The sequence below is a fragment of the Hippocampus bargibanti genome, linkage group LG09 (genome assembly GCF_051943395.1).
Source record: "Hippocampus bargibanti isolate YZ-2025 linkage group LG09, ASM5194339v1, whole genome shotgun sequence".
Classification (NCBI taxonomy): domain Eukaryota; kingdom Metazoa; phylum Chordata; class Actinopteri; order Syngnathiformes; family Syngnathidae; genus Hippocampus; species Hippocampus bargibanti.
The window spans coordinates 11,234,794-11,248,335 of record NC_142742.1 but is presented as its reverse complement, the minus strand read 5'-3'; the positions used below and the strand labels follow the sequence as shown (position 1 = coordinate 11,248,335).

Below are 13,542 nucleotides of genomic sequence, written 5' to 3'. Positions count from 1 at the left end.
AGCTTACAAACTTAATTTGTTCCCAGAAAGTGTGTGTAAGGCGAAAAGTGTGTCTTCCAAACATTAATTTCACACAGGAAATAATTAAAAATGAGAATAATCCATTTCCAGATCCCCATAAACCATCATTTTCGACTAAATAAGCCGTAAAACTACACAAAATATACCTTATTTTACGTATAATAAATGTGCTATTGTATTGGAATTAAATAAATAACATGTATTTATACTGTAATAATAAAGTCGTTTTATTTACCTTTGTGATGATCGTTGATGTAGTTGCCTCTTGATGATATCCGAGTGAAGATTCCGTGCTTTCTCAGTGATAATACCCTCACACACTGTAGCCTGCTAGCTGCTTTTTGTTAATCCAAATCAACAGAAGTTTTTCAACCTCTTCTATTGCCTGATACCATTGCTTCGACAACACAGGAACACCTTTAGCCACACATAGCAATGGTTGACTTAGCATACTGGCACACAAACGCACACCTCGTTCGTGTTTCTTGATGATCTTCTTCTGCTCGACCGTAATTTTGTTTTGTGTCCTCTTCGGCTGAACACTAGCCTATAGTGGGGTCTTTTTCAGTCCCATAACAGCAAATGTACCCTTGCTAACAAACCATGTATGCACTCAGAGAAAGTAGTCTGGAAACCACGATGGCACTGTTCGGCCCTGTGGTTTGGTTTGTGGTTTCGCCGAAAACTAGTCCGCCAGCCATTGTGGCGCTCCGTGCGTTTCCTGAAAACTAGTTCGTATGCCAAGATTATATTCTCGCGAATTTAATGTCCGTAAGGCAAAAGGTTCATTAACTAAAGTGTTCGTAAAACGAGGTATCACTGTATAAACATATCATTATCATGGTGGATGGATTCAGGTTCTACAACCTCGGCATGAAGTTCGCCGAAACAGACATACATGTATTGCTAAAGCTGCTACCCTATGACCCATGACTATGACTGGATAAGTGGAGGAAAATACATGGCTAAATAGGTGGACTGAGGAATGCTATGTTGACTTGTTTACCATATCCACTTCAGAGATGGTGTCCAAACTTTCAACTTGAACATCTACTCCGACTGGAATGGGAGGCCCTGAAATACAGAAAAACATGATAGTGACAAAGTGGTGCTAAATTCACCTCAAATGCTTAAACTCAAAAGTCACTCATAAAAACTAATTTAGTGTCAGCATATTCAACCCTGCAAATAAATCTGACTGAGATTCTAGAGTCCATATGACCTTTTTCTGCTTTGCGACTCCACAGCATCATCGGGCGATAAGTGCGGGAACACAATTAGGTAGCAATAAAGGATCAAAGTTGATGCAGCGGCAGGATGAAATCAAGGATGTGCTTGTACGGTCATAGAAAGGGCAGTTAAAGTGTGCTGCAGAAAAATATTTGTTTGGTGAAAACTCCTGTGTTGTGAGTCACGGTTTCAATGAAATTAAAGCTTCTGTTTATTACATACAGTTCAAGATAAGCATTAGAAATGTATCTCTTCTGTTTGGAATGTATTATAAGGGGAAAGGATTAGATTAGATTAGATTAGATTAGCCTTTAATAGTTTCACATTGAAGAATTTTACATTTCACAGCAGCAAAATGATAAAATGGAGAGGTAAGGAAAAAAAGAAGTAGAAAAACAAAATACAGGAGCTGCTGGAAAGGCAGCCACTCTCATGGCGCCATTTCAAAGTCAAAAGAACAAAATAAATAATATGACAACACAATGACACAGACAGTCATTCAATCCTAAACACTTTCTGCACCCTCTTTGTTGTATGAAGCCGTTCTAGATGAAAAAGGAAAGGAGCAAAGTGTCCTTTTCACCGGTGGATCAGGGACATCATTGTCAAATATGCATGTCTGCTACAAACTAAATTTTGAAGGCACATCTCTTCTCTCATGTAAATCCACTGGAGTTCCTGTTTTTTTAGAATATTTTATCCCCCTTGTTCTTCAGAGTGATTTACATGTGTTTTTTTTCCTTCTTCGGGATATACTGTACAATATATTTTACTGTTCAGCCCACAATTCACAAATCCCTATCCCCCTTGAACCATAGCGAGTGAGTAGGAGAAGACACACAATAGATAAATGAGCTCAGATATGACTGTCATAGCACAACTTGCTTTGATAGCCAAAGACCGAGACCTCAACTTTCAGAACAATTTCGCCAGAACAAGTGCAGAAACACGGTCTTAAAAAAAAAGTTTGTTAGCTAAAGCGTTCGTAAACCAAGGTATCACTATATGAGAGAAATTATATATATATATATATATATATATATATATATATATATATATATATATATATATATATATATATATATATATATATATATATATATATACAGTAAAGTCTCGTTATATCGATATCGGTTATATCGATAGTACCGCTTATTACGATACTATTTTCATTTCCCTTGCACATTTCTAGTCTTTTTATGTATAATTAGTACCGTTTAGTACGATACCCGGTTATTACGATAATCCGGTTATTACGGTGCTCCTTTTCATCCCCCGCCGGCCATTTTTGTTGTTTATATCGATATATCCGTCGCGCCATTGGTCAACTTGGTCACGTGTCTTGTTACGTGAGCCGCCATCGGTCGCGCCATTGGTCGACTTGGTCACATGAGCCGCCATCGGTCGCGCTATTGGTCGACTTGGCCGTGTGACTTTGTCACGTGACACGCCATCGGTCGCGCCATTGGTCAACTTGGTCACGTGTCTTGGTTACGTGTCACGCCATCAGTCGCGCCATTGGTCGACTTGGTCAGGTGACTTGGTTACGTGCCCAGCACCCGTGTAGCAGAGCCATTTTCATTTTCAGACGCTCGCTCGTGTGTAGCAGACGAGATTGAAGTGTTTGTGTTAAAAGGTAAAAATGGGAAGCAGAAGAAGATTGATGACTTTATTAAATTGTATACATAATACAGGAAGATGTAAGCGTTGCAGTTTCCCTGTTGTGTTATGTACATGCCCACTGTACTGTATATGAATGCAATCGTTTTTTGCAACAATGTTTCTTGTTTTGTCTGCTGAAGCGCAATGATTTTATTATTTTATTAACATTCCATACTGTGTATTAAAGGACAGCCGATGTCACTTTTTATTCAAATGCAAATAAAAATGACTTCACACCAAGACGTCTTACATTGCTTGTGAATCCAAACAATGGCTTCAGATTCGGATAATATGCTTTCTTGTTACACATCCAGTTATGAATATGTTTCAAATACACTGTAGTTCTGAAGATTAAAGCATACATGTTTACAATCATTAAAGAATTATATGTGCCATTTTGAGGCAACATTGGGGGAACATCTCTCACCCCAAAAAAAAGGGAGCTAATGGCCAGCTCCGTTTCTTATATGGCGCTTGGCTGCCCTCTTTTGGCGGCTTTTGTTTAATGCAGTTCGGCGCAGGATCGGATATATCGATAGTCCCGGTTATATCGATATTTTTTCGGACTCCCTTGAATATCGATATAACGAGACTTTACTGTATATATATATAGTTTTCGTCATCTATTGATTATTTTAAGGCTAGCCACGGATGGTTCGAGGACTTCAAGCGTCGTACAGGGATTCACAGTGTCACTGTCATAGTGAGGCAGCCAGTTCTGAGGATAAAGCTGCCGAATCTTACAAGGGATCATTTCTGGTGGAAGAAGAAGGCTACGTTCCTCATCAAGTGTTTAATGCTGATGAGACTTGAGAAAAGATTCCTAACCGGACTTTCATGACACAGGAAGAGAAATCCGTTCCTGGGCATAAGCCTGTGAAAGATAGGCTAACCCTCCTTCCTACAGTCCTCATGGAATGTGACTCTCCCTCCCACCTCCTCCGACTCCATTCCATCAAACCATCAACGACCATCACAAAGGGAAATAAAACAACTTTTTTATACAGTACTGTTTATTTCTTTAATTACAATACAATAAAACATTTATTATACATAAAATAAGGTATATTTTGTGTAGTTTTAAGGCCCATTTAGTAGAAAATTATGTTATATGGGGACGTGGGATCAGATTATTCTCATTTTAATGGTTTCCAAATTAATGTTTGGAATAGACACTTTACACCTTACACACACTTTCTGGGAACCGATTAAGTTCGTAAGCCAAGATATCACTGTATATATATTTGCATAACCCAAACATAGAAAACAAAATCTTGGCTGACCTCCAAACGCTGGCCTCATCGTGAAGTCGTGGTCATCGATTCTGAGAAGTTGCTCCGATTTAGTCATTAGAGATTTTGTCATGTCAGGGCTTCTTTTGAAGATTGGACTGGGAAATAAACAAAACAAACAACCAAACAAATGAAGGCGACATGGACCATTTGACTACATTTCCTTGATTCACTTGGGAAGGGAATAAATGAAAAGATTCTTGTTACGTTCTTGTTATTACTTTTAATTTGATGGGATCATCTCAAAATGCTATGAACTTCTGAATGAGCACCAGCTCATCTTGGCCTTTATCCGAGCCATCACAATCTCATCGATCATTATTCGGGGCTGTAGCTTTGTATCATGCTTAACATTTCCCAATTTTACTGTAAAATAAAGACCACAGAACACAATATAACAATATAGAATAGAATAATGTTATGTCATCTGGTAAGAATTTATACTATCATGCTGTTCCTCTAAGCACACCTGCAGGGCTTTTGATTTTGACAAGTCACTGATTAACTTTACACAATCAATAGAATGCGGTAATTAATCGCATTCTAGTGTTTATAATTAATTAATAGTCTTAAAAAATGTCTGGAAAATAAAATACTATGCTCACTCCCCCCCCAAAAAAATACACAAATAATAAAAACTCACCTTCCGGATTTGTGACCTGAACCTCCATCCATTCTTGTTTCCCTTCGGGACCTGATCATTGACATAAAGTATAGACATTTTAGAGTGGTTGCGGCCAGCAAATCCGTTTCACAGTCAAAAGAATCTCAATGAATATTGTCAATATGAATTTCCATAATACGAACAAATATAAAGATTGTTTTCTTTTAAAATATTTCCGTGGTGGGGCTAGTCGGGTGTATCAAAGAATTTGGATGTGGAGGCCGGTTCGCACACAGACATAAACGATTGGGATGGAATACTGTGCACATATCTCAGCGGTGATGTGTGATTGCCCTGACCAACCCGTGGAGTTTTATTTGCAGTCCGTTGTGAATATACTTTGCAGGCTTCAGTCGCTCACCTTCAGTGAGTTTATTTCTGCTTCCACTACGTCTAAGACTGCATGTCAATCTAAAGCACTGCCTTTTCAAGGAATAAATGGAGCCACATATTGACCGAGAAATCGGTCATCTCTCCCTCAACAGCAAACCTATATATATATATATATATATATAAGACTATATATATATCTGTTGGATATATATATATATATATATATATATATATATATATATATATATATATATATATATATAATATATATATATATATATATATAATATTGATATTCTTGGGAGTCGGAAAAAATATCGATAAGGGAGAGATGACCGATTTCTCGGTCAATATGTGGCTATATATATCTATATCTATATATATATATATATATATATATATATATATATATATATATATATATATATATATATATATATATATATATATATATATATATATATATATATATATATATATATATATATATATATATATATACATCTTCTTTTCCTTTCGGCTTTTCCCTTCAAGGGGTCGCCACAGCAAATCAGTGTCCTCCATCTTTAGAGATTTGATCCGCATGTTTGTTTTGGCCAAGCTTTTATATAAATATATATAAGAAAGAAAACCCTGCACGTATTTAGACCGCGCTTTGTGCGAGATTTGGGCAGGGCTCGAAAACAGGTCCCTTTGTGAGCACAAAACCTTTAATGTGATGATGCGAAACATATTAAATGTCAGGAACAGCTCACAAGAGCAGTTGTTAATCAGAGGTATTTTAAATGGTGGGAGGTGTGTGTTGACCTTAATTTAACATGAGCTTGAATACGGCTGTTTAATTCTAAACAGAGCTACGTCCTAGTTACAAGGCTGTGCACACTTGCGCAACCGCAATATTTCAGTCGTATTTATTAGGCCTCTCGAAAAGAGCAAAGTATTTTTTTAAATGGCTCGTTCACCAGTAACATTGGTGATGAAAAATGTTTTTCAAATACCGGTAGTTGACCTTAGACAATTATTTTTATGTCAACAAGGTGTGTCGACTTTTATATCCACTGAATGTATGGACGATAAACAATGCATGAGAGCACATATTTTCCACTGTCTTGAGCTTTTGCGTGTGTGCGTGTGTCTGTTTGTGCATGTGTGTGTGTGAAGAATACATTGAAAAGTCAAATAATTGTGGTCAAAAACTTTTGGTTGTGACAGAACCTGGCAGACCTACATCTGCTGCTTGATTACTCAGTATATCGTGTCAGAAAATGGGAATGTTGGGAAGGGGCGTCGACTCAGTTGTGCATATGAACAAAATATTTATAACATTTATACATGCAAAATTTAGAATGGTCAAAAAATATAAACTCATGGCCCCTTCAAAACACAACTGCAGACCATAAGCTCTAAATATTGTCTGTCGAAAAAAATCGGCACTTGCTGGTGGTTTTGGTCTGACATGATTTGCAAAGTCTCCATGAGGTAAGCAAAAATCTGGAAAAAATCAAACAAATAATATGCCATTTGAAGGGGATTTTTGAGTGAGCACGGACTCAAAAAATAGTGGGTCCTAAAATACATTTTTTAGGAGTTTCATAGATATATATTTTTTCGTGTTTGAAATTGGGTTCCCACGGGATAAATCCCTCGCACATCTCGTCCCCACCATGTTGGAAAACCATGCGGGTGTGTGTGCGCGTGTGTGTGAGTTTATGTGTGTGTGTGTGCGCGTGTTTGAGTGTGTTTGTGCGATTACATCACACACACTTCAATCCTCGCATCAATCACACATCGGCCAAGAGGCCATTTTCTCCTCATGGCGTCCAAGTTGAGTCAAGGCGTCTCTTCTATGACGTGACTCTTTCAGGGGTGTGCCGTCAGTGTACGTTCGTTCAAGGCTTAGCCGTCTTTCGTCAGGCCACATGCGGCACGAGAGCAAGAGAGAAAAGATGAATTCCAACCTCTCCAAAATGGATTAATGGAGTCGAACATGTTGTGACAGACAGAGACAAATCCCTCTGACAAGCACAGACGAACATAAAGACGACAGCACAGAAGCAGAGGAAAGAAAGAAAAGGAGAAGGGACGGAGGAGGGGTGGGGGGAATAAGGGCAAATCGTGGGCGCTGGCTGCACTGATGGCCAATGGGTGCCAGTCGTCTGCTTGCATCCAACAGCTGGTTCCTAATCCTCTTAGCAGAAATGATGCTTCAATCCCCTTTCGGACTATCATCAGAACACAACCGACTGGCTGTCTGCACTCCGTTTTACGTCGCAGCACTTTCCCCTGTGTGCTTCAGTTACGGGGGAGCCCCAATCGGACCCGAACTAAATTCCACCACAACAGTCAATTTGAATCGCACAAGTGAATATCATGGACAATTAGCCTTTGTAATATTAAACACACCCATAACACACAGCAGCAACGTGGGGGGATTATGTGACGAGAAATGAAAGATGCTACTCAGCATGGAGAGTTTGTGTATTCAGTACAGTATATAACCTTAGAAGCGGGTACCATGACATGACATTGAAGGAAACTGGTGCTCAGATGATCAGAAAAGATGCATTACACATATTTCTGCCCTGGATGCTCACTAAAATATGTCAAATACTGTCAATACTGTAAACATCGTAGTGTTCGTCTGTTGTGCATGCACCTTTAATGTAATCTTATGTTACCTATATTTTTTAACCGTATTGCATTCACCACTAAAAACTTAAAAACAAATATTGATTTGTTGTTTTTTAATCCCAGATTCAAGCAACGTTTTCCAGATAAATATTTTGCACTGATTCCAAATCCTTCTCGGTTCTTTTTAAGGCACACTTTATTTTCATAGTAGCAGTCCTCCTCCTCCTACTAAAGCCACTACTCCTACTACTACTGCACTACTACTACTACTACTATTACTACTACTATTACAACTACTACTATTACAACTACTACTATTACTACTCGTGCATGTACTGCTACTATTGTGACTACTACTACTACTACTACTACTACTACTACTACTACTACTACTACTGCACTACTACTTCTACTCCTGCTTGTACTGCCACTATTGCTACTACTACTACTATTACTACTACTGTACTACTACTACGACTATTACTAATAATAACAATAACAATACTACTACTAATAACAACAACAATAATAACAATAACAATACTACTACTACTACTACTACTACTACTACTACTACTACTAATAATAATAATAATAATAATAATAATAATAATAATAATAATAATAATAATATAATAATAAATTGGAAACAAATACGTCTTCTTTTTTCCCTTTCGGCTTTTCCCTTCAAGGGGTCGCTAGAGCGAATCAGAAACAAAAAAGTATATGTAAGATATTAAGTTATCTATATGAATTAAGGGTTAGGTACACATTATGCAACAGATGACATTTTTTTCTGAAAAACCATAGCTATAAATTACAATGCATGGTAGAATCTGTACTGCACGTTTGTAGTTCAGTTTTATCGGTAAGAAGAGAAAATATTGCAAAAACATAATGCGCAAAAGAAAAAAGATGTAATGGGTTTTATGTGTCTTTTTTTAAAATCAGCAGCAACATAAAAATAGTTGTCCTAGTCATAAAGACATTTAAATCATTCCTGTTAGGGTTAAAGGACAACCGACGTCTCCGGACAAGTTGTGTCCATAATTTGTAACATGGCTTCAAATGACTTCTACTGAGCGTATTTTACAAAGATTCCACCGCATATAGCTATATTTTATATTTTAAGACTCGCGCTGAATATTCAGGAAGTCTTGTTTTTGAGTTGCTGACGAGTCCGTACGTGACGTCATTAAAGGACCGCCCCTAACCGTAAAAAAGACACATTCTAGCGGTCCTTACATCACGTCAATGTATTTTGCTGTACTTGTTTGGTCTGGGGACCTCGGGTTACACCCAAAAGCCGCCAGAAGGCCAGAAGAGGGCGTCCAAGCGCCATATAAGGAATTTGTCAGCCTGTAGAAACGGAGGTGGCCACAGGAGGTCGCCATTTTGTGCCTCTTTTTTTGGTGAGAGATTTCCCCTCGATGTTGCCTCAAAATGGCACAAATAATTTTTTTAATTGAGTACAAATATGTATGCTTTCCTCTTCAGAACTATTTGAATCATATTCATAACTGGATGTGTAACAAGAAAGCCTATTCTCTGAATCTGAAGCCATTGTTTTGATTCTCCAGCAAGGCAAGACGTCTTGGGGTGACACCACGAAGAAGGGGGCGGGACCTTCTGAAACTGGCCACTTCCGGTTTCAAATTGAAGTAGTTTTTAGACACTTTAAGTCATTTTTATTGGTGTTTTGCATTTGACTAAAAATATCAGACTGTGTGTTTTGGGTATTTTAGATGGTATAAAACGTTTTTCTGATTTCAGTTAAAAAACAAAAAAGTGACGTTGGTTGTCCTTTAACAATGACAATGATGACAAAAAAAGGTGGTAATTGATTACATTTCCACAATTTTCTATTTGATGTAAAAAAAAGAACTAGGAAGTAAAGATTAAGCACTTGACTAAACCACAGAAAATAACTCTCCAGATTTGAGAAGAAAACAACACAGGCGCCCACAGGGATTATCGCTTTCAATCACGTTTGCGTCCATGACTGTGCTCCTCGTTCTACTTGACAACCACAAATCAGCGGTGAGATGATTAGCGACAAAATGGTGCACACTGGCAGCCCGAATGACCTGAGGCTCGTTCATTCCGGCTGATGATGCTTAGCTGTTTAATGTCTCCACTGATCTCTAAAACAACATCTGGACAAATGATAGTGTATCTAAAGGCAGTAGGATTATATGATATGATGGTGATGCTGTCGATAAACTTGGCATTTATGCAGGTGTTATCATCATCAAACAGAAACCCAACACCGTAATGGATGAGAAGCAAATTGTAAAAGTGGAATGATGGGAACTTGTGTTTGCAAATGCTGATTTTTCTTCTTGCTTTAGCCATCAAAGGAGTCCAATTTAACATTGATAGCAAGTATTTTAATTTATGATTAGACTCACAATTATTTTTTATGAAGTTGCTAATTTATGATGACAGTGAATCTTTCATCAGTATCTCCACTTAAAAACAAATGTCCTGTCAACCTGACAAATGCATAATTAAAGTTGGAAACAATTCAATTCATGTATGTGTTTATTTGGATGAGGGATTCTAGTTTAGTCTTCTGAGGGCCATCATACATTGATGAAAATGAAAAATGATGGTATCATCAAACAAATGCTTCTCATAATAAATTACGAACATCTGTTGTTGTTTTTATAACACTTCCTCTGACATGCAATTTATTTATTTAGGAATTGAACAGAAGACTGTATGTGGTCAACAAACACAATTTCCATTTTGCCAGCCCTGGTATGCTTTTGCGAGGTACTTTAATGAATTAATCCAGAGTCACTCTCAGTGTATGCCCTGCTATTTGCTGGTGACTCATCCAGGATGTAACCCACCTTTTGCCCCAAATCAGATGGGATAAAATACAGCTACGCTGCAACCTTAATGAGGACACAAATATGCAGTAATAAAATGGACGAATAGATAGGTTCATTTTTCAGGAAATTTTACAATAAAAAAAGTTGTGTTGAATTTGCCTTCATTTGTTACGTCAAGTGGCTGCACACAACACAATGATCTGGATTTAGATACATTTTTAAGTACAATACAATACATATTGATGTATATAGCTGTCCACTTAAAAACGTATATGTATCCAGATGATTGAAAGGACTTGACGAAATAAAATTGAGTAAACTGAAATAAATGGGTAATAAATGTTTTAATTGCAGAAATGGAGAGCAAGACTTAAACCCTGACCAAGGAAAGGTTGTCTGGAGCAGTTGTGGGGCAAAACAACCCGTCAGTGGTTCATAAATAGATGTAGGGATTTAGGTCTCCCTTGCTCTCCAATCTGTTGTATGGAGAGAAAAAAAATCCCAAATGGGAGGCGCGAGATAGCACGCAGGTGACACAGGAAACACATCCTGTCAATCCAACCTGATGAACGAACTCCTTTCCAAGCATACACAGCACAAGCGTTTGCCACTGAAGCAACAAGCGCGCACGTTCATGGCTTTGCCCCCGGTTGTACCTGCTTTGTTTAAAGGTCTCCAGTTTGTGACCCCGCGACTGAGCCATCTTCCCGGTGGCGCCTGACAGGCAGGCGCAAATGAAGAACACAAGCGCAATATCCACCTGCATGGCTCACATTCCCCGGAGGACGGACCTCTCTTTCCCTCTCTCTCTCTCTCTCTCTCTCTCTCTCTCTCTCTCTCTCTCTCTCTCTCTCTCTCTCTCTCTCTCTCTCTCTCTTTCTTTCTCCTGTCAGTCAGAACGTGCTCCTCTCCTGGGGTCCAACTACTTCCTCAGGCATTCCCTCATCCAGTGTCTGAGCTCCCACGTTGAAATAAAAAAAAGCAACAAGCAAAGCAAAGCTACACAGATTGATTCTACGGCCCTGGTGGAAAACATCCTACGTCCTCCGGTGGTTAATCTCCACAGTGGGAAAAGCAATTTTGACTAAACCCATAAATCCTTCAGCGTCAGATGGTGCAGATTTGATCCCTGCAGCGAGCGGCGGATGTGCCTGCCTCTCTGCTGCTTTCGCTGATGTGTGCTCTCTGGGCGGTGCAATGTGAGAGTTACTTTGTACCGCCCAGAAGCGCCAATTCCCACAATGATGCAGCGTGCTCATTTGTAAGGTCAACACTTTGGAGATGCAGTCTCACAGACTCTGGCATGGAGTAGGTGGATGAAGGCGCGGTGGAGGGCTGGCCCGAGGTGGATGTGAAAGGCAACTCCTTGTGAACCTGTCATCACAAAAATCCATGCAGCGATTTTCTATGCCATTTATGACCACATGAGAGTCACGGGTGAACTGTAGCCTATCCCAATGGATTTTGGAAATTATATGGGGGACACCCTGAACTAGTCACCGGCCAAACAATCAGAAAGCAGAAGAGACAAACCATTATTCACACTCATATTCACCCCAAAGCACAATTAAGTAGTCTCCATTCAACTTAGTAAGGATGGAGAGAACACAGAATCTTGACAGATTGGAGCCCAGCGTCAAACCCACAACCTCAGAACTGAGATATATGTGCTCACCACTTGATCACCATGCTGGACCATAACAAAAAATATTGTGCCAGAAAAACAATAATGCAGCAGGATGAATATTTATGTCATAATTGTATGCCAGTGGGTTATTTTCATTCCACAAAGTTTAAGGTCAAAGCAACAGCGCACTAGGAATTAATCCACATGAATACAATTCGAATGGTGTGAAATAAAGTTGTAATGTTTTTAGTAATAAATTAAGATGTAGTATTTAAAAAAATACAGAAAAAAATATTAAATATATACGGCGTTTGTTTGTTTTGTTTTTTGAAGAAAAGACACAAAACATGGTACATTATGTAGCCTTGCTGTACAGTACAGAGTTTACATGTTCTCATGTGTTAGTTTACTCACGGGAAAAAAATGGTGTTGTCCTATCCACTCATGAGGACTTTCACACTGACAACGAACCAACTTACAAATAAAGAGAAATATCAAACTCTTTAAGGACTTCCACACGGCAAGAGCCAGGACAAGTGCATGGAAAATCGAACTGGACCCCCGCACACAATGCCCAACATCTCTTCCAGCCCCCCCCCTCCAGTTGTCGTTATGGATCAGAATCAGAATCAGAATCAGAATCAGAATACCTTTATTCGTCCCGCAATGGGGAAATTTGCAGTCCACAGCAGCAATTGAAGAGGGATGGGGTTGGGGTGGGGGTGAAAGGATAGAAAACAAGATATTCTAAGAATAACAAAATAAAAATGTCAACTGTATACTGTGCAAATGTAGATGTGCAAAAACCGTTCTATAAACAAGACTGTACATAGTGCAGAATCAAGAAATCCATGCTCACCAAAACCAGGAGACATTAAAACAGCTTCATCCTTCTCGCCATTAACTGTTTATATATTTTTAATTCACAAGAGATCGAAATGCGTCGGTGTTTCGGACATGTGATATGCAACGAGGACCAAGTACTTAGAATACTCTAAGATTGAGGGGCCGAAAAACTATAGAGTGCTACACACAGTGCTGGACAATACAGTGAATGAGATTGTTGGGGACAAAAGTAGAAGTACAGTACTGCACTACGTGCAAAAATGTGTTTTATTGTTACCAGGAGGAAGCGTTGCGTGTCGCGTGCCACGTGACCCAAACACATGGAATATATACCTCAGATTTTGACTTGAAGGCTACCCGTACATTTCATTACGACCGACTAATAAAGTCACAAAT

At 38.8% G+C, this 13,542-nt stretch overlaps 1 protein-coding gene across 3 annotated transcripts in view; it reads right to left on the bottom strand.

The window, feature by feature from the left end:
* Positions 1-13,340, bottom strand: part of LOC148893656 (gamma-aminobutyric acid receptor subunit rho-1-like) — a 28,315-nt gene extending 14,975 nt beyond the window's left edge. Inside the window, exons 1-4 of one of the 3 annotated variants that reach the window (XM_089004802.1) lie at positions 13,160-13,340; positions 4,849-4,899; positions 4,197-4,303; positions 1,028-1,095 (exon numbers count right to left, since the gene is read on the bottom strand). In XM_089004802.1, the coding sequence (XP_088860928.1) occupies positions 1,028-1,095; positions 4,197-4,303; positions 4,849-4,880 (207 nt within the window). In that variant the 5' untranslated portion in view covers positions 4,881-4,899; positions 13,160-13,340. Of the gene's footprint in view, positions 1-1,027; positions 1,096-4,196; positions 4,304-4,848; positions 4,900-11,329; positions 11,824-13,159 lie in introns of those variants that run through there. The other 2 variants (XM_089004801.1, XM_089004803.1) reach the window with 2 other exon arrangements.
* Positions 13,341-13,542: the final 202 nt, after the last annotated feature.